General features: G+C 42.7%; 2 protein-coding genes across 2 annotated transcripts in view; both read left to right on the forward strand.

Annotated features, from left to right (window-relative positions):
- The window catches only part of LOC138968175 (iduronate 2-sulfatase-like), an 8793-nt gene extending 2657 nt beyond the window's left edge, over window positions 1–6136 (forward strand). Inside the window, exons 3-10 of the mRNA XM_070340729.1 lie at window positions 164–341; window positions 1132–1232; window positions 1824–2040; window positions 2613–2773; window positions 3428–3554; window positions 4150–4313; window positions 4882–5065; window positions 5512–6136. Coding sequence (XP_070196830.1) covers window positions 164–341; window positions 1132–1232; window positions 1824–2040; window positions 2613–2773; window positions 3428–3554; window positions 4150–4313; window positions 4882–5065; window positions 5512–5819 — 1440 coding nt within the window. The 3' untranslated portion in view covers window positions 5820–6136. The remainder of the gene's footprint in view (window positions 1–163; window positions 342–1131; window positions 1233–1823; window positions 2041–2612; window positions 2774–3427; window positions 3555–4149; window positions 4314–4881; window positions 5066–5511) is intronic.
- Window positions 6137–8463: 2327 nt separating this feature from the next.
- Window positions 8464–20023, forward strand: LOC138969118 (uncharacterized). Its single transcript, XM_070341827.1, has 3 exons — window positions 8464–8609; window positions 9899–10101; window positions 19483–20023. The coding sequence occupies exons 1-3, from the start codon at window positions 8561–8563 to the stop codon at window positions 19537–19539; spliced, it is 309 nt and encodes a 102-aa protein (XP_070197928.1). The 5' UTR covers window positions 8464–8560; the 3' UTR covers window positions 19540–20023.
- Window positions 20024–20129: the final 106 nt, after the last annotated feature.

Genomic DNA, 20129 nt, shown 5'->3' on the forward strand with positions numbered 1-20129 from the left:
AAAGTAAGCAGACACTCCTTAGAATATGATTTTTAATCAATGAATTGCCAAAGGCTTATCAACTTATTTACACGTATATATATATACTTTGTGGTTGGATTATTGTTGCGGTAATTTAATCTCAAAATGCAAAAAGCCTCAAAATCGTCAATGGTCTTTCCAGTTTGCCCTGTGTGGGCCCAGCCGAACGTCCTTCCTGACGAGCAGACGACCCGAGTCCACCCGAGTGTTTAACCTGTACACGTACTGGAGGGACGTGGCGGGCAACTACACTACGCTGCCCCAGCACTTCAAGCAGAGCGGATACATCACTCAGAGTGTCGGCAAAGTCTTTCATCCGGGTCAGTCTCTCTGCCCAAGCGAGAACACTGAAACTCTTAGTTGTTTCGTTGTGAAAGAAGTCAATATATTCAAAGACAAACATGCTTAAAGGCTGACATAGTCCTATTTAAATGGTTAATTACTTCCAGGGCTTTTCCCATCGTTGCGGGGATGTATAAATTAAGCTTCCTGCAAATAAAGTTTTAGGTTTGAAGTCCTTACCAATTACGAGAAAATTTTATGATTAATTCTTTATTGCATTGTTTAGCAACAGTTCTCCAGGACTTGGGCTATTTTTAGACCGTTGACGTCACTTCGTGATGTTTCGTAAACCAAAGATGGCGTTTGAGACTGTTCTGTTTACATTCGACACTATCAACACCACTTTGCAATACTGAAATCATTTTTTCTGTGTTCGAAAGCTACAGCCAATCGTTATTATATCTCCCCTTAGGTACAGTTTTATAACATTATTGGCACATGTAAACAATATGAATTAATTAATGAACGCTACGAATATGGCAGCCTTTAATAAACTATTGTTAAACCTGGCAGTGTAAATACAATATCTGTGATTGTTGTTTGTTTGTTTGTTTGTTTGTTTGTTTCTATTGGGGGGAGGGGGGGAATACTTTTCCATGTTTCGTAGATGATTCCCTGAATGGAAACAAACACCGGCCTGCAAGCTATGTCTCGGTTTGTGTCCGGAACTTAGAAAGCCATGGGCGAATGGGCCTCTGGCTGTCTCAAAGCCTTCCAAGCTTTATTTTCTTCCTTTTTTTTAAGGATTTAACCTTTCTTTACCTGAAGGTAAATCTTCTGGCGGAGACGATGACTACCCGCTGAGCTGGACCAACAAGCCGTACCACGGGGACAAGGGGGGCAACTCGGGCTACAAGAACAACAGTGAGGTGCGATTTCCTTCTTCTTTACCTACTTATTCACTGACTTACTTACCTATTCCTTCCTTCCTGGCTTCATTTATTATTTTGCAAGCTTTGTGCAACGTGAGTGTGTGATCGGGTTTGATTTCTTGTGCTGTCTGTAGACAAGCCGATGCCAGCCAGGATCCCCTCAATGGTGGATGTGTTTCAACATGTTTCTTTATTTGTGTTTTTTTTGGTTGGTTGTTTGTTTGTGTATTTGTTAGTTTGGATTTGTGTGTATGTGTGTGTGTGTGTGTGTGTGTGTGTGTGTGTGTGTGTGTGTGTGTGTGTGTGTGTGTGTGTGTGTGTGTGTGTGTGTGTGTGTGTGTGTGTGTGTGTGTGTGTTTTAACCGTCATTAGAGTCACATTCTGCTTCGAGCTATAACTTACCAGAAAGGGATCTGGGCTGAAGGTTGTGAGGTTGAACGAGGTTGTTTGTGGGCATGAAACGACCAAGAATCCACAAGCAACAAACATAATAGTAACCAGATGATTTGAACACAGTGACACTTTACCCAGTGGTGTCTCTAGCCTGTGCAAAAATCAGTCACACTGCCTACCCACCTGTGATTTCAGCAATGTCCAGGGCCAGATGGCAAGCTTCACGACTACGCTGTGTGTCCAGTCAACGTGTCGCAGACTCCGCACAAGATTCTCGAGGACATCGACCTGGCTGACTTTAGCGTCGATTTTCTGAAGAACTACCGCCACAAGTATCAAGATCAGCCATTCTTCTTCGCTGTGGGGTTCCATAAGCCTCACTTGATCTGGAAATACCCGGTAGAATATGAGGGTGAGCTATGTATTGTGTATTAGATAGGCGTTCAGTAGGTCTTTGGGATTATTTGTGTAAGAATGCGTGTGCCTTTCTGTCGGTTCTGGCAGTATGTCTGTCTGCGTATGTATATCGGACTCTGGGTCTTTGAGCCTGTGTGTGGCCGTGCGGACTTGCATGTCATCATTGCGTGTGTGTGCCTGTGTGTCTCTGTGGCCGTGTACATACCTGCGACGGTATCATCATGCAGTATCGCTGCATGTCTGTGTCCCCCGAAAGCGGCGTATGGCTGCCTGAATGGCAGGGTAAAAACTGTCATACACGTGGGGAAAAAACCCACTTGTGCAAAAACGTGAGTCAACGTGGGAGTTACAGCCCATGAACGAAGAAGAAGAAGAAGAAGAAGTAGCTGCATGATTGTCTGTGGGTCCAGAGCTGGGTATGCTCTTTCGCGCGTTGGGTGTGTGCGGGTATATCACGCCGACATTATAATTGCACGTATGCCAGCTGTCTACTTGATAGAGGAAGAAAAGAAAGTATACGTTTTTTTGGTTTTTTGGTTTTTGTTGTGTTATTGTGTGTTTTTTCAGCCCTCTACCCTCTGACCCACATCACGCTCCCAAAAGATAAAACGAAACCGGAAGGAATGCCTCCCGTGGCATGGTACACGTGCACTGGATTGAGGGAACACCAGGATATCATGGATGTGAACTTTCCCTTTCCCTACGGGCCTCTCCCTGATGATATGATTGTAAGTATGGCTGATCACCTTGACGTCTTCTTATGAACCCACACACACACACACACACACACACACACACACACACACGCACGCACGCACGCACGAACGCACACACACACACACACATCACATCACATCACATCACATCACAGCAAAACACACATAGTATTCAACATTAACGACATATTGTGTGGATTTGAGGAGAATGACGACGTCTGTGGGTAATACGAGTACTTGTTGTAAGCGTTGATGTCAGTATTAAATACCAGCGGTGCTCTTCATAGAGTTACACAGTTGGCTGTACTGTGGCGGCGATGTACTTTTTGAACAGATTGATGGACGTATTGATTAATGAAACGATGATGGACTGACGGACTTAGGTACGGATGGATCACCCAGTACATGGGTGGACGGATAGGATGGATGAGACGGTAAACGTTTAGGAGAAAGGAAGCGAACTGATGGTCGAATGAATAGAACAGTGGGGTTATTGTTCTGGCTTTTTTGTTTTATTTGTTGTTGGGTTTCGGGGTTGTTGTTTTTTTGGTTTTTTTTTAAGTTTATGTTGTCGGTGTTGTTGGGTTTTTTTAATTTATGCAAGTGAACATATTCCTTGACTTATTCATCGCTTGATTGGCTCCTTTGATATTTTAATGTTTGTAGCTCAAGATTCGTCAAGCGTATTCGGCCAGCACGAGTTATGTTGACGCCCAAATAGGGCGTGTGTTATCTGCCCTTGACCAGTACGGCTACGCCAACAATACCATCATCACCTTTATTGGAGACCATGGTGACCCTATGGCTGTCTGTCTGTCTGTCTGACTGTCTGTCTCTGTGTCTGTCTGACCTGTCTGTCTGTCTGTCTGTCTGTCTGTCTATCTGTCTGTCTGTCTGTCTGTCTGTCTGTCTGTCTGTCTCTCACTCTCTCTCTCTCTCTCTCTCTCTCTCTCTCTCTCTCTCTCTCTCTCCACACACACACACACATTGACACACACGCGCGCGCGCGCGCACACACACACTCGCACATACGCACACGCGCACTAACACACACACACAAACACACACACATGCACACACACAAACACGCACACGCAGACACACACACACACACACACACACACACACACACACACACACACACACACACAACACACACACATATCTCCCGAATTGTTTTCACGGTGAAAATGTATTTCTTAGTTTGCTCGTATTTGAAACTCACCTAAACAGCTCTTAACAGTTGTACAGTGCAACCTCATTTTTTTGTATCTTTAATTTCTTGTTTGTGTGTGTGTGTGTGTGTGTGTGTGTGTGTGTGTGTGTGTGTGTGTGTGTGTGTGTGTGTGTGTGTGTGTGTGTTTTGGGGTTTTTTTTTCTTCCCAAAGGCTGGAACTTAGGAGAGCACGGAGAGTGGTGTAAGCAGACTAATTTCGAGCTGGCGGTTCGAATCCCTTATCTCGTTCATGTTCCCAACGTGACCTCCAGGTTTAGACAACGGGGCCACAACTTCCCTTTCATCGACGCCCTTCATCCTAAACAGGTGCAAAAGGTGGGTTCATATCCGCACCATAATAAGCTCTGGACAGTTCAGTAAGATTTCTTCATGAATGTTCATGGCATTGAAATGTATTGTTATTAGTATTGTTCTCGTAGGTTCTATACTAAGTTCGAATGGTGAAGAACAAAATTTGACGGCACTGGAATCGTTGACATTGGTGTTTTTTTTCATATTTCAATGTTCCCTCTCCCATCTATTTTGTTAACCTCTAGTAATGAATAAGCTTGAGAGAAAAAAAATCTGATTGAATATTATCTAGCATGCGCTGGTCTGGGAATGGCTGGAGTCTTAGAATCGGTGGGTTAAACATACAGAGGTTGTAAACAGAAAGTTCGAGAAAGCAGGGTCTTAAAAGGGAGGAAATCTTAAATTGGGGGTAAGGGGTCTTAACATGGGTGTTCGATCCACTACGGTACTACACCACACTATAATTGTCATGCGATGAAGCTTTCACACACACACACACACACACACACACACACACACAATGTTGTCGTCCCGAGATCTAGTTCTGTTGTCACATAATTTTGACCAGGAGCGCATACTCACATGACTACAGGTGAGTGACGCAGGTTTGCACCTGTCCACCGACGTGATTGTGGAGGCGGTGGACCTGTACCCGACCATCTCGGAACTGGCCGGGGTGGATGTACCCAGCAGGTGCCCCCTGAACGGGTACAACACAGCCTTCTGCACGGAGGGCAGCAGTCTCGTGTCCATCTTGAAGAATCTGACCACTGCAGGTGTGTGTTGGGGGGGAGGGGGATTTCGGGCGGGGGGGGGGAGGGGGTTGTTGTCCATCTTATAGAATCTCAGTGTCCACTGCAGATGCGTTTATGTGGGGTTGGGGTGAGGAGATGGGTCTGGAAAAGGGGGATTGTTGCGTGTCTCACTTTTTTTTCTGGAATCAATCTTTTTTTGTGAGCGATTGAGAATTTTGTTGTGTCGACTTCAAGTTACAGCCGGAGAGGATCAGTGGACAGTCAGCAGTGAATGTTTGTCTGCCTGTCTGTCTATGTTTAGTAACAGACCTCCCTTGCTGTTTTCCATGAATTCTTCCATTGCATAATATTTTCAGTTTCGCACTCATTCTTTCATCATAACTCACTTGCCATTTCACAAATCGATTCTCTCGTCACAACTTAATTACTCACCATTAATTTTGTGCACTCTTCGTTTTGGGCCACAGCACCAGTTCAGTGGGAAAACATTGCCTACAGCCAGTACCCTCGCTGGTCCCCGGACCCTCACAAGGGCAGTCCCAGCGTCACTATCATGGGCTACACATTGCGCAACCCGGAGTACCGCTACACGGAGTGGGTCTACTACAACCACACCGCCTACACAATGGACTGGACTCAGTTGTACGGTCGAGAGCTGTACGTACACACGACTGACCCTGCGGAGGACAACAACGTGGCAGCCCAGTCTGCCTACCAGGCCGTGGTGGAACAGCTGTCCAAGCAACTCCACCAGGGCATTGAGAACAGAGAGTAGAGTGTAGAGATTTATAGGGTGTTTTTATTTTGTTGTGGTCGGTGGGTTTTTTTGCTTTTGAAATGAACAGGGTCAGTGTAATTGTTAAACCTAAGACTTACAATTAAACCTACCTTTCTTGCTTTTTGATGTTAAACCCAAGGCTAGGGGTACTCGTTTTTAAGTGATATATGCAATGTTCATTGATTGTGTTCAACTTGTTTTGTTGTCAGCCACAACTGATATGAAATCTGAAATTGAGATAAGAAAAGTTGTGTTGAACGTACAATTGTACAACGTTGAAGTTCAACATTACCTAATAAAGTATTATTGTGTTGCGTTGTGTTGTATGGTCATTGTTGTGTTGTGTTGTGTTGTGTTGTGGTGTGGTGTGGTGTGGTGTGGTGTGGTGTTGCTGTGTTGTGTTGTGTTGTGTTGTCATTGTGTTGTCATTGTGTTGTGTTGTCATTGTGAGTGTTGTATTGTATTGTTGTGTTGTGTTGTGTTGTGTTGTGCAGTGTTGCGTTGCGTTGTCAGTGTTGTGTTGTGTTGCATTGCGTTGCGTTGCGTTGCGTTGTCAGTGTTGTGTTGTGTTGTGTTGTGTTGTGTTGTGTTGTGTTGTGTTGTGTTGTGTTGCGATGCGTTAAGTGTGACGTAAGGTTCACGGCTACAGTCAGTACTGTATATGTATCATTATTGCCCATATGCCCAGATAAACAAAATCAGGTCATCTTTAACTGCTAGTCGAGTCATGATCGACAGACTAACTTGACACTACTCAGTTTTGTTCCAAGCCGGAATAATAAACAACATGACTGAGTGTTGTCGACAGGTGCAGGCGAGAAGACCTCAGTGTTTCACATTCCAACATCCGACAGTGATAGTAACTTAGTAAGGGCTAGGCTGCGGTCTGTAAGCTGTATTGCACTGACATCTCTTTCTGTCTATGGAAATAAATGGCGACATTTGATTTAACACTTCTCAACATTAACAGTGACCAGGAGAACGCAATAAGGAGACTATTTACTGAGAATCAGTGGCCATTTGAAAATCGAAGGTGTGTAATAAAAGATTCGACTTGTGTACCAAGAGGTGCTGGGCCATCATCGTGTGACCTCGTTACAGAGGCTGTCTCTCGTGTGTGTAGTACCGTTAGGGTGCAGACGTGTGTATCTGATCCTGGAGGCGATGGTCAGTGAAACCGGAGACACGGGTCCTAGTGCAGGGCTCTCCTCTGGGGTAGGCGGCCAGTTTTGCAGCCCTTGTAAAACAAGAAGTATTGGTCCATGCTAGACCCACGCGGTGCTTGGAACTTGAATTGTGCATTGTACGTGGCAAAAAAAGACGTCTTGCTTACAAGACAATCCAACACGGGTAAACATTAACCGAGAAATGATGCTCAGTCGACTGTGTGCTCAAACTAGTGAGAGAGCTTTATCAGTCCCAACCCCACAGGAATACCTATCAAGGCCACAACTGGTGGAAAAAGGTTAGTTGCATTTCTTTCTTCATATCCGATGTAACAAATACACATGCACCTGAGACAGCATGCTCTGGAACCAAATTGCCGCATGCCACGTGTTTTGCTATTTTTGGAACGCATGGTGTAAATCTGTGACGTCGGAGAGTGTTGACTCCGCTCTTTTCTTTGAACAAGATCCCCATGGAAATGTTTGTTTACAAATATCTTCTTTATTATGGAGAATTAACCTTATCTAAGCGCATAGGGCGGTAAATGTGTGAAAACCAGCTGTGTGAACAAAAAATCTGACACCGTAACTCATGCTTAACCGAGATATTAAAGAAAACGATGTGGAACAGTATTTGTCTGTTGCCTGCAAGAGGTTTGAAATGATTTGCCAACGCAGAAGGTCAGGCCGCTCCTTATATACTCCTGCGGGCCTTTAAGCCGTCTCAAATATATCATACGGATAATTGAAGTCTCTTCTTTTGCTTATTTCTACTCTTATGGTTTTGATTCGGCAATGTGTGTAATAAAACTGGACAAAAATCACGACTACTCGGTGTTGAAAAAACTGCGGTACTTTGCCAATCCACTGCATTGTCACCATGACTCAGACATATAAATGCCGTCTGCATCTCAAAGCAAGCAAGTCAGTATCGGTCCTTCTGCTCTCTGTGTGTCAGCCTCAGATTTCTCTACCCAAATCAGTCTCACACACACACAAACACTAACACACACCGACACACACTCACACACTGAAGGCTGACGCACCGGCAAAACAACCTCTCCAATCAGCAAAAGACGGTCAGTTCCAAACTCAGTGACTGTGTGTGTGTGTGTGTGTGTGTGTGTGTAGTGTATGGGTGTTTGTGTGTGGGGATCTTCTCATCGAAAAAAAAGGTCATTTTTGACAAATTGTCAAATTGTCTCAGTGTGTATGCTTCACTACAGCGTTGTAGGATTTCACACGATGCCGTCCGTATAAGCGCAACCCGCATGGTCAGAAACAGACCCGTGCCGTATGTATAATCGATTGTAAGGTCAAGGTCAGTCATCTAACAAAACACGATAACGTTTTTACTATGTTTAAACTTCTTTTAAGAAATATCGTATTAATCACAAAAATATCCTTTAAACTGAATTTTGACTAATTTTATTACGCCACTATGAAAAGAAAAACGAGTTAGTGATTTTTGCTTTTTATACGAACTTCCGGTTTGAGTTTTTAAGTGCACTTCCTCCTTTTCGTTTGCCTCGGTCGGCTTCAACAAGGTCACTCACGTTCACACACAGCAAAATGTTTACCAGACTTATTCCTGTCGCCAGAACTGTCAATGCTGTTGCAAGTAAGTTACTGTGTATTTCACAAACGAGTGGGTTTTGCGAATTATTATCAGACTGTTGATTTCTCATGAATCGGCGAATGTCATTCATTAACCTTGTTTTGAAATCGGAAACAGCGAAGGTTCCTATTCCTAACAGTTAGTAACACTAAGTTGTAACACTAACAGTCTCAGAAAAGGTTTGTTATTTGAACAATGAGGCATTCTGAGTGGCTTTGGTATCGATGAGCTGGCTGCGGAGCCTCCACGATCCAAAAACGTCACTCACGAGAAGCTCTAGAAATAAAGAGTGCTTTTTAAGATGACTAGTTTTGTTTATTCTTTTGTTTCATCTACCCAATATATTTCTTTCTTTCTTTATTTGGTGTTTAACGTCGTTTTCAACCACGAAGGTTATATCGCGACGGGGAAAGGGGGGGAGATGGGATAGAGCCACTTGTTAATTGTTTCTTGTTCACAAAAGCACTAATCAAAAAATTGATCCAGGAGCTTGCAACGTAGTACAATATATTACCTTACTGGGAGAATGCAAGATTCCAGTACAAAGGACTTAACATTTCTTACATACTGCTTGACTAAAATCTTTACAAACATTGACTATATTTATAGATACAAGAAACACTACCCAATATATGTCTGTGTGTGTTACCTCTGTAATGTAGTGGGTAGTGCCACTGACCATGGCATAGCCGGGTCTGGATGAATTCACGAAGCCAGCCTTTTAATTTATCTTCCAACCGACCCTCCTTTTCTGTTCCTAAACCTTAGCTTCTAGTTCTATTTATTTCTCTTCTCCTCTATATATTCCATTGCTTTTGAGCGGCTTATGGAGTTATTCTGAAAGATCGAAAATAGACAAGACAAAATGATAAATATAAACTTTGACTAGAGTAGAAAGACCAACCAAGTCAGTGTCACAAGTCATCCGAGAAGACTCGGAAGCAGGCAGTGTGGAATCACTGGAAACAGCATTATCACCAAGCTGCAGTGCCCACATCATTTACTTGAGATTAAAAAGAAATACATTGTTATTTTTCAGTTACAACAAAAAAAATTCTCAATCTTTAATCTCCACAAGCCTTTCTAGACTCTCTTGGCCCTGCGTGCCTCAGACAATTTCCGATTAGATTTCAGAATTTGGTAGAGGGTTCATCTGATCTAATGATCCATATAGTCTTTTTTTCCCCAGACTGATATTTGTGAATGTATTTTTCAGGCAGCACTAGATTGATAACACCGGGCTGTCACAGTGAGAAGAGATTTTTGCATTGTTTTCACTTTGAATGTTACAGGGCAGCAGGCCGTCCGCTGCATGGGCGGTTATGCACCAGCGCACTGGAAGTCTGACAAAGACATCGCTCTGGAGCAGAGGTCCCACATGAACGACTTGCCCGTACCCGAGGGATCTTGGCAAGAAAACTACAACAAGCGTAACTCCAAGTGGAACATGCAGCTGGGCATGTCCATAGTGGCTTTGATCGCTACCGTGATAATTGTGAGTTCCATTTTGTTTCAACTCGTGGTGATAGAGCTGTGCTTCTTCCTTCTACTACTTAAGTATAGTGGAACCCCCAATTTAAGACTTCCTCCATTTTAAGACCCTGTGTTCTTGGACTTTCTGTTCATAACCTCTGTAAATAATAATAATAATAATAATAAAGTGTATTTATATTGCGCCTATCCCTTACAAAAAACAAAAATATTTGGCTCTAAGCGCATTACAACATGTGTAGGGACTTGGTACAATCAAGTCTGACAAATACAATAACACAATATACAGTCGGTCTCTTTGGTAAAACTGGGAAAAGCAGCTTCGTCATTTAAACACTGCTACTAAAAAAAAAAAAAATCCTCTAACGATGCATACTGCTTTACAATATAAAATATGCATTTATGTATAAATAGGAATTTAAAAAGGTTCTTATGATAAAAACTAACTAGCGAACGACGAAGAAGAAGAAGAATAAAACTATCAATGTCAATGTATAACAAGTCATTCAACGTAAATGGCTAAAGAACAACAACAAAGCAATGATGATAAAACAGTTATACTCAATGGCTAATAACAAGGCAGAACTAAATAGTATCGACACAAGATTAAAACAAAACATATTCCTGGAGACACATTTATACATGTATCAAATAAAAATATACAAAATACAGCCCTCGCACACTCGCACACACACGCCAAGGCACGTGTAGTCGCACTCATACACCGCGACAGCTATCGCGCGCACGTACAAGGAACAAAAACACGGAAATAAACAAGGAAACAGGCACATGAAATAGCAACCCGTCCCCAGCCGGCCCACAGCGCGCTACGATGGCAAGTGACCCCTCTCCTCAATGTGGCAGATACTGAACAGGCTAGGCGTCGAAGTATTGCCGGAAGAGGTGTGTTTTTAGAGAGGACTTGAAGGAGAGGAGAGAGGTAGAAAGGCGGACAGACATGGGCAGAGAGTTCCAAATAGAGGGAGCTGTGTAGATAAAGGCGCGCTTGCCGAAAGCGTTCAGTTTGATGCGTGGGACAACAAGGTGCCCTGCGTCAGCGGATCTGAGGTTGCGTGTGGGGACGTGTGGCTTTAAGAGCGAAGACAGGTAAGAAGGGGCAGAGTCGTCGTGAAGGCTACGGTAACACAGGGTAGCTATTTTATATGTTATGCGTGCTTTGATTGGTAGCCAGTGAAGGGTCATGAGGAGAGGGGTGACATGGTTGCGCTTGCGCTTGCGCAGCACAAGACGTGCTGCATTGTTCATGATGCGCTGTAGGCGGTCTAGCTTGGCGTCTGGGAGGCCGGCTAGGAGCGAGTTGCAGTAATCCAGTCTCGACAAAATAAAAGCCGAAACCAGTGTCTTGGTTGCGTCGAGGGAAAGAAGGTGTCTGATTTGGCTAATCCTCCGCATTTCAAGAAAGGCGGTTCTGCAGAGTGAGTTGATGTGGGCGTCCATTGACAGGCTACTGTCAAGGTGGACACCCAGGTTTTTAACTTTGCTGCTGAATGAGACTGTGGTATCAGAAAGCGTAAGACTGGATGTTTCTGAAAGAAGCTTTAAGTTTGATTGTTTGCCAACTGGCATGATCTCTGTCTTATCATCGTTCATCTTGAGCTTGTTGACTGTCATCCACTGTTTGATGTGATCGCTGCATGATTCTATTGACTGCACTAACTCTGTAAACTGTTTGGTGTGTGCGGATTTTTGTAGTTGAGTGTCGTCTGCGAACATGTGGTACAGGACATTGTGGTGCTTTATGACTTTGCCTAACGGCTGTATGTACATAGTGAATAACACTGGGCCTAACACAGATCCTTGTGGGACTCCATACTTTAGTATGGTGTCCTCGGAGTGCCTATTTTGGATCACAACAGCCTGAGTGCGTCCAGTCAGGTAGGAGCAGAACCACCCCAGAGCCGTGCCTGTTATGCCGAATGTGGTGTTCAACCTTGCCAGCAGTATATCGTGGTCGATGGTGTCGAACGCTGCGGATAGGTCCAACAGGGCCAGAAGCGAAACAGAGCCGCTGTCACAGGCAGTGAGAAGATCATTCGCTACCTTAAGTAGGGCTGTTTCAGTGCTGTGATCTGCGCGGTAGGCGGACTGTAATGGTTCAACCATACCTGTCTTAGCAAGATGCTCTGACAATTGGGCCAAAACAACCTTTTCAAGGACTTTCGAAACAAAAGGCAAATTAGAGACAGGGCGGTAGTTCTTAAAAGTGTTGATGTCAAGGTTAGCTTTTTTCAGGAGGGGAGTGACTACTGCATGCTTAAAAGAAGGGGGTACTTGACCGGATGTGAGGGATTGATTTATAATATCAGTAATGACAGGGAGTAATTCCTCTAGACACTCGCTTAATAGCTCTGAAGGAATTGGGTCGAGAATACAGGATTTGGGTGGAGCTTTTTCAATGATCTTCTTCACTTGTTCTTTAGTGACAGGGGAAAAATCGGTGAGGTGGGCGCCGTGAAATGGCGCATGCTCTGGATGCCCAGGAGCAGCATCAAGCTCGACTCGGATCTTCTCGATTTTTTCGGCAAAAAAGTCCCCAAACTTATCTGGAAGGTCATCAAGAGGGACGGAGTTTGGGAGCTTTTTATTTTGAGTTTTACCGAGGAGCTGCCCTGTGATCAGGAAGAGTTCTTTGCTGGAGGTGCTGTTCTCGATTTTCTGAGAAATAAACTGGTGTCTGTTCTTATCCACCATCTCTTTGACGGCCTCTCGATGGAAATGTACCCCCATTTTAAGACTCCCTGCTTTTTAAGACCCGATTTTCTCAGATTTTTGAAGGTCTTAAAAGGGGGGTTCCACTGTATAGGGCTCCCTACATACACCTAGAGTGAAACTTTAAGAGGGTCCCAAGACTGTTCATTTAGCGCTGAAGTCATCCGGCATGGTTTTGCACTGGCGACCAATGCTTATTACATCTTCTTCTTGTCGATCACACTTGTTATATTGTCAGCCCGGACAGCGAGACGAATGATGCCGTTTTCTCCAGGTCTTCCTTTCCTCCGTACAGTTGGCCACACGGTTTTTCTCTCACTCTCAAGGATGGTGCATCGCTGGAGGATGTGTTCAATGGTCTGGTCTTCTAGTCCACATTTGCACGTAGGGGAGGGGAGTTATTAGATCATAAATTTGTAGTCTGAAAACAGTATGAAGGGTACACATGACAACTGAAATGTAGTTTGTCCTGGGAGTCACACTTTTTTCCAGTTTAGTGCGTTGCAGGACCTCTTCCATGAATTTCTGGTGTATTTTTTGAGTCACTTGAGAAAAAGTGACTATGTAATCGGTCAGTGTTAGTCTGTCCGGCCGGCCGGCCGGCCGTCCGTAGACACCACCTTAACGTTGGACTTTTCTCGGAAACTATCAAAGCGATCGGGCTCATATTTTGTTTAATCGTGACCTCCAATGACCTCTACACTTTAACGATGGTTTCGTTGACCTTTGACCTTTTTCAAGGTCACAGGTCAGCGTCAAAGGAAAAATTAGACATTTTATATCTTTGACAAAGTTCATCGGATGTGATTGAAACTTTGTAGGATTATTCTTTACATCAAAGTATTTACATCTGTAGCCTTTTACGAACGTTATCAGAAAAACAAGGGAGATAACTAGCCTTTTCTGTTCGGCAACACACAACTTAACGTTGGGCTTTTCTCGGAAACTATAAAAGTGACCGGGCTCAAATTTTATGTGAACGTGACTCATTGTGTTGTGAATAGCAATTTCTTCCTGTCCATCTGATGCCTCATATAATATTCAGAACTGCGAAAGTGACTCGATCGAGCGTTTGCTCTTCTTGTTACAGTATGCAGGGATGCAAAGTTTGAAGACTTCTAAATACAATGATACCTTAGTTACAGGCAATAATCAAAGCTATCGTATGCTAATTTTAGCATTGGCAGTTCGCGGCTCCAGATTTGGTTAATTTTTCAGATATATATAATACAGTACTGCTCCAGGGTTCGTACGCTCCTTGAATCTCCTTGAATCCCCTTGAATTTTCAACCCCCCTTTTCAAGGACCTTGAATCTCCTTGAATTTGGAGAAAATGGTCATTCTTGTGTTTAACCTCCTTGAACCTCCTTGAATTCTGAAGTGCAGGCAAAAAAAAAAATGTTAATATTAAAGTTTTTCAGCAATTTATATCGATTGTGTGCAAGTCGTGTGTCGTCTGCCATCGTGCGAAGGGAAGTTGAAACCGATTACTTCCCCTTCATCCGGGTAGCTTTTAGCGCCATTTCTGAAGAAGCAGTGTGTCGATTCATTGTGACAGCCACGGAAAGGAAAGAAACGCACAAATAATTTAAAAGCGTCTGCACCTGTAGTCCTGTCCCGATTGCAAACTTCTTTTCTGTAACGTCATCGCAAAGCTCTCAGTCTGCTTCTGTAACTGCAACCCCGGGTCCCGCGATGCCAACGTCCTCTCGGACTCTTTCATCATTTTGCACCAAGACCGATGTTTTAAAATCGGAAGTCATGTGGACAATGAACGCTGTGAACTCGCACTACAGTTTCAAGTCGTGTGAGAACAACTCCAAACTGTTCCAGGCAATGTTCCCCGACAGCCAAGTAGCGAAGGGATATCAATGTGGCGAGGGGAAGACCAGGTATCTAAGTACTTTCGGCCTTGCGCCATATTTTCATTCGCTGCTGAAAAAACGAGTGAAGGAGGAATCCGGATACGTTCTTCTGTTCGACGAAACGTTGAACAAGCACATCAAAATGAAGCAACTTGACATTTTTGTTCGTTGCTGGAACGGGCAGCAAGTCCAAACAGAATACTACGCTTCCAAATTTCTTGGACATGCTTATGCAACCACCCTGATTGATTCTCTGGAGCCTGCCATGGTGGAGCTGGGATACCGGAAATACTCCTTGAAAACTCCTTGAATACTCCTTGAATTTCACTGTCAGGTGTCTGTATAAGATAAGATGACCCCCCTTGGGACCAAAAAAAATCGTGATCTTATCCGAGGGACACGTTAACCGATCCTCGGATAAGATCAATTACAGTAGAAAAAAATTGATCTTATCCGAGGAGATCAGAGTTTAGTTTGAGGCCCCATAAAAGACTTCCCGCCAATTGAAAGTCAATGACGTGATAATGGGCAGATCCAGAGAGAGACACACACTGACATACATACTGACACTGACACAGAGACCATCGGCTGCATTAGAGAGAGAGAGAGAGAGAGAGAGAGGGGGAGGTGAGGTAAGACAGACAGACATAGAAAGAGAAGAGAGACACAGACAAACTGATCATGACAGCTGACAGAGATAAAGAGAGGAGACGGAGAGAGAGACAGAGTTAACATGTCGCGTAAGGCGAAATTACTACATTTAGTCAAGCTGTGGAACTCACAGAATAAAACTGAACGCACTCCATTTTTTCACAATGACCGTAGTCCGCCGCTTGTGCATAACGGAGTGAAACTGACGAGCCTGTTCAGCGCGGTAGTGGTTTCGCTGTGCTGCATAGCACGCTTTTCTGTACCTCTCTTCGTTTTAACTTTCTGAGCGTGTTTTTAATCCAAACATATATCTATATGTTTTTGGAATCAGGAACCGACAAGGAATAAGATGAAATTGTTTTTAAATCGATTTCGGAAATTTAATTTTGATCATAATTTTTATATTTTTAATTTTCAGAGCTTATATTTAATCCAACTATAACATCTTAATATGTTTTTGGAATCAGGAAATGATGTAGAATAAAATGAACGTAAATTTGGATCGTTTTATATAAAAAAAAATGTATTACAATTTTCAGATTTTTAATGACCAAAGTCATTAATTAATTTTTAAGCCACCAAGCTGAAATGCAATACAGTAAAACCTGTCTCTAACGGACACCCTTGGGGAATGGTAGTAGTGTCCCTATTAGACAGGTGTCCCTTCTTCACAGGTGGAGGGGCCGGGGCAATATTTTACAAAGAGCACGTAAAATGAACAAGACACTTTTTGTCAGTCCTGTAGTATGTATTTATTGGATTGAACATGAGACTCACTGAAAATGTGAGTAAACAAATGATACATGTAGCAAACAACAACAACAACATCCCCCCCCCCCCCCCCCCCCCCCACCTACCCCGTTCCCTACACACACTGTGCATTCAAACTTACGCAAGTCGGACGTCACAAAGCTAAAAATAGCTGACTCTTCATCAGTCATTCAACGGGAAATTCCGCAGTGTGTCTCGACCAAATTGGGTCAGCTCTTGTTTCATTCAGTTTTTCTAGTCTCAGCATAAATGCATGGAACAAAAATTTAGTTGTGTTAACTATTGTTTCCTTCGAACGATTGCTTACAAAGAGAGAGAGATCATCACGTCTTCTTTTTCCGATTTGATCCTCGCGATCTGTGTTTTACCACATCCCATCTCCTTCGCCACATCTCGGCATGATTGGCCGCTATCTAGTTTTTTCAAGGCAGCGACACGCTGCTCTAAAGTCAACGCTTTTCTTTTTCCTGCTGGAGATTCCATTTTCAAACACAGTAGTCTACTGTTGCTTTTGGTTGTGACTGTATCCACAATGCGGAAAAGCGAAAGTGAGCGAAGCGAAAGTGAGTGAGCGAAGCGAAAGTGAGTGAGCGAAAGTGGGTCTCCATCTAAACAAGCCACTGATTGGTCAGAAAAGGGACAGGACAACCAATCAACAACCATTTGTGCTACGGCTACGGCTGCCAAGCACTGTCTGCATAACAGTCGAGTTTTCGAAGTTGCGTTTTTATGTACGTTGTGTCCGTTTGTGACAGTGTTTACACTTCCTACGGTCCGAAAAATCGTGTCCGCGTCCGTAAGTGGCAGGTGTCCGCCCGTTAAAGGTTAGTTATTGTTGAAATCGTGTTCGTGCCATGATAAACTGTCCGTATGTAGCAGGTGGCCGTTACAATAAGGGTCCGCTAGACTCAGGTTTTACTGTACCAAAGTCCGGCCTTCGTCGAAGATTGCTTGACCAAAATGTCAATCACTTTAATAAAAAAAATGAGGGTGTGACAGTGCCGTCTCAACTTTCACAAAAAGCCGGATATGACGTCATCAAAAGTATTTATCGAAAAAAAGAAAAAAAAAGTCGGGGGATATCATTCCCAGGAACTCTCATGTCAAATTTCATAAAGATCGGTCAAGTAGTTTGGTCTGAATCGCTCTACACACACACACACACACATACACCACGACCCTCGTCTCGATTCCCCCTCTATGTTAAAACATTTAGTCAAAACTTGACTAAATGTAAAGAGAGAGAGAGAAAGAGAGAGATTGGAGGCTGAGAGAGAGAAAGAGACATGATAAAAGAGAGAGAGATGGCCAGACTGGGGGCAAAGATAGAGAGAAAGAGAGAGAGGAGAGGGGTCGGAGACTGAGAGTGACAGACAGACAGAAACAGAGACCATGAGAGGGGGGGAACGAAAGAGAGAGAGAGAGAGAGAGAGAGAGCTTCCAAATATCTCAAATCTTGAACAATGTCTTATTTTGGCCTAAAATTGGCACTACTCAAATATCGCTTATGACATGCATAACAACATGAGGTCAATTCTAGCCTTATGCCTCTGCAGAAGGGGAGCGGGCACACTGCAGTTGCATCTGTCATCATCCACGGGTCTCACTCTGTCAAAGTGGTTTCCGACCTTTTTGGCGGGAACTATTTTCCAAGTTTTATTTGCGAAAGATTTCCTCATCCTTCTCTTTGGGGTAAAATAATCGGGCCAAATAATCTGATGACGTTTACATTTGTGCGTCACTTCTCTTTTGACGTCATTATGGAGAAAAAAACTCTGTCAAGGCCACAGGAGCTTGTATCCAACCACCGGTCGATAATTATTTACTCCTTATTCCATTTATTTACTCCTTATTCATACAGTCTACTACTACTATTTACTACTTAATATTATTTATTTACTAATAAATAGTAGTAGTAAGGGTAAGCATGCAGCAGTAAATAAATAGCATGCAGGAGTAAATAATTATCGACCGGTGGTTGGATACAAGCTCCTGTGGTCAAGGCCGCAAAATTGGGAGATTTTTTTCCGTTTCAGTTTCGCTTGATCTTAAGCGGTGGTCTTCTGCATTTAGAGACCAGAACGGGGGTCACCTAAAAAGAGGTGTTCCCATATATCCGAGGTCACGGTAAGCGAGGTTTTCTTAGTCATACAAAGAAGGCTTCAGGTCGGGACCAACACCCTGATTGATGTTATCAGAGGTGTGACCTTAAACGGTAGTGACGTTAACCGGGGAGTACTGTATGTGGATTGTTATTCATATTATTGCTTGAAGCTAACTTTAGCAAGAGTAGATCGGTCCTTTTATGAAATCAAGACCTTTTGATGTTATAATTATGCTCTCTCTTATGTGTGGTGTACTGTTTTATGCAATTACAGTGATGATGTGTCACCCAAAAATGGTTTCTTCACTTGTGGCTTTGAAATTGAAGTCTTGAGCAAACCTTGCTCTGATTTGAGCATTCCTCAATGGGTAGATTTTAATCTTTCTGTTAATTGGTTTGTTATGTTCTTGTTTGCTTTTTGTTCTGCCTCTTGCATTTCAGAGTTTTTAATTTTAATTTTTATAGAGAATCTCAATATTTAGTGTTATAAGGGTTTTTTTCTTTGTTAATTCCTGTTTGTTTTCTTTGTTAATTGCTGTTTGTTTTGTTGTTTGGTAATGTTACTGGCACCAGGAAATTACGTGTTCAAACTTGACACTAATGCAAATTTACAGATGTTAACTTAAATTTGAACTTTGTGTGTGTATCAAGAGTTTGGGAACCTTGATCTTTGGTTTTGTGTAGATTCACTTCATCACAGTGATCTACATTAAGACCAAATCGATGTTGATGATGATGATGGATAATTAGTTTTAACGTCCTCTTAGAACCATTTGGCCTATCTTGGGACAGGTAGAGTTAATATGCTTTATGTGGGGACAAGACACTGGACAAACCTGCAAACAGAGGACACATATGATCGTGTTATATATCTGGAAGTCTGTTGTTGCGATATTTCAAAATGGGGATGGAAGTAATGATTGTGTACGCGTAATATGGTTGGACTGGAGCGGTTTTGTAGGCTTATTTGCTTTTTCTGTATGTAGAATATGGTTATATTTGTGGCTGAATAAGTTTAAAAAAATAAAAATAAAAATCGACCTTGTACGTGTAGCAGCTTATAATAGTGAACATCAAAATGGGCTTAACTCTTTCGGACAACAAAAGTTCTTTATTGGTGAGTGTCTTTTAAAGAACCAAAAGGGGTCATATTGGTGAACATGAATTTGAACGAAATCGGTTATTATTTTAATTTATTGATTGTTACGTATGTGGGTGAGGGTCTTTTTCTGTGGAAATTCTTACATTTCTGTTTCTTTTGCAGGCCGACCAGTTCAACTGTTTCTACCTACACTCCACCCCACCCTTGAAGAAGAACTAGGCCACTCTCTACTTTTAAAAATGTAGTAGACTTGTGATATACCTTTTCTGTTTTGGGGTCATATCAGTGTTGTTATGCACAAGTTTCAGGGATTGATTTGTCAATCTGTTAACCAGATTTCTTTTCGTCAAAACAGTAGCTTGTATTCTTTTGTAAAAGAAAGAAATTTGCATCAACATTTGGAAATGCTGATTAGTTTGAAACGCTTGTTTTCTCATCATGATAAAATTCTTCTCATCAGTGTCAAAATTAGATTACTGTTGATACTTGACACAGTTGTTTATTGTAAAATAGGATCAAAGAAGAAAGCTCGCAGAATAAGACAATGTCAATGAGGTAAATATGGGTATCATTTTATTTCTGTGCAGCGTGCACACACTTTGTGAGATGCTGGTTACAACAATCTTTTACTGTGTGAATGGAGTTTGTTATTAGGAAATATGTTTGACTTTTTTGTGTGATGAGTAAATATCTGGAAACCATTTCTTTGTGTGTGTCTGTGTTTTTTGAGAAAATGGAAATGAGTTACCATGGAAAGGCAGTACCCTGTGGAAAGGTACTAGTACATGTACCTTGAAATAAGAAATCGC

This window comes from Littorina saxatilis, linkage group LG6 (assembly GCF_037325665.1).
Source record: "Littorina saxatilis isolate snail1 linkage group LG6, US_GU_Lsax_2.0, whole genome shotgun sequence".
NCBI classification, from domain to species: domain Eukaryota; kingdom Metazoa; phylum Mollusca; class Gastropoda; order Littorinimorpha; family Littorinidae; genus Littorina; species Littorina saxatilis.

Coding starts and splice junctions, on each gene's coding strand:
- LOC138969118 (XM_070341827.1), top strand. CDS start 8,561: ATGTTTACCAGACTTATTCCTGTCGCCAGAACTGTCAATGCTGTTGCA. Junction 8,610..9,898: donor AACTGTCAATGCTGTTGCAA/GTAAGTTACTGT, acceptor TGAATGTTACAG/GGCAGCAGGCCGTCCGCTGC. Junction 10,102..19,482: donor TGATCGCTACCGTGATAATT/GTGAGTTCCATT, acceptor TTTCTTTTGCAG/GCCGACCAGTTCAACTGTTT.